This window comes from Acanthisitta chloris, unplaced genomic scaffold (genome assembly GCF_000695815.1).
Source record: "Acanthisitta chloris isolate BGI_N310 unplaced genomic scaffold, ASM69581v1 scaffold16347, whole genome shotgun sequence".
NCBI lineage: Eukaryota > Metazoa > Chordata > Aves > Passeriformes > Acanthisittidae > Acanthisitta > Acanthisitta chloris.
The window spans coordinates 2,692-3,469 of NW_008682160.1; the positions used below are offsets into that span (position 1 = coordinate 2,692).

The 778-nt window shown below is 59.9% G+C and overlaps 1 protein-coding gene across 1 annotated transcript in view; it reads left to right on the forward strand.

Annotated features, from left to right (window-relative positions):
* The window catches only part of LOC103805757 (thyroid hormone receptor alpha-like), a gene marked incomplete at both ends in the record, with an annotated part of 2,886 nt that extends 2,687 nt beyond the window's left edge, over positions 1-199 (forward strand). The window contains 1 exon segment of the mRNA XM_009078419.1: positions 1-199. This exon segment is cut by the window's left edge and continues 37 nt beyond it. Within this exon segment, the coding sequence (XP_009076667.1) occupies positions 1-199 (199 nt within the window).
* Positions 200-778: the final 579 nt, after the last annotated feature.

A 778-nucleotide genomic window follows, 5' to 3' on the forward strand; every position in this document is an offset into this window, starting at 1 on the left:
CGGGCGGCCGTGCGCTACGACCCCGAGAGTGAGACGCTGACGCTGAGCGGGGAGATGGCAGTCAAGCGGGAGCAGCTCAAGAATGGTGGCCTGGGCGTCGTCTCCGATGCCATCTTCGACCTGGGCAAGTCCCTCTCTGCCTTCAACCTGGACGACACCGAGGTGGCTCTGCTCCAGGCTGTGCTGCTCATGTCCTCAGGTAACGGTGTGTGCGCCCCCGGGGTGCTGGGGGAATGGGGTGGGCACACAGTGCCTGGGGAGTCCTATGGGGGGTTGGTGGGGATCTCCATGCCCAGAGACCCCCAGCATCTTCAAGGGTGCATTGGGTGAGCACCCTAATGCCCAGAGTGTTTCTTGGAGGTGTTTTAGGTGAGCACCCTGATGCCCAGAGTGTGTCCTGGGGGTGTGTTAGGTGAGCACCCCAATGCCCGGAGCCCCAACATTTTGGGGATACATCAGGTGGGCACCCTGATGCCCAGAGTCTGTCCTGTTAGGTGAGCACCTAATGCCCAGAGCTCCCAGTATTTTGGGGATACATCAGGTGAGTACCCTGATGCCAGAGCCCCCCAGCATTTTGGGGATACATCAGGTGGGCACCCCGATGCCCAGAGTCTGTCCTGGGGGTGTGTTAGGTGGGCACCTAATGCCCAGTGCTCCCAGTATTTTGGGGATACATCAGGTGAGTACCCTGATGCCAGAGCCCCCCAACATCTTCAAGGTGCATTGGGTGGGCACCTAATGCCCAGAGAATGTCCTGTAGGTGTGTTAGGTGTGCACC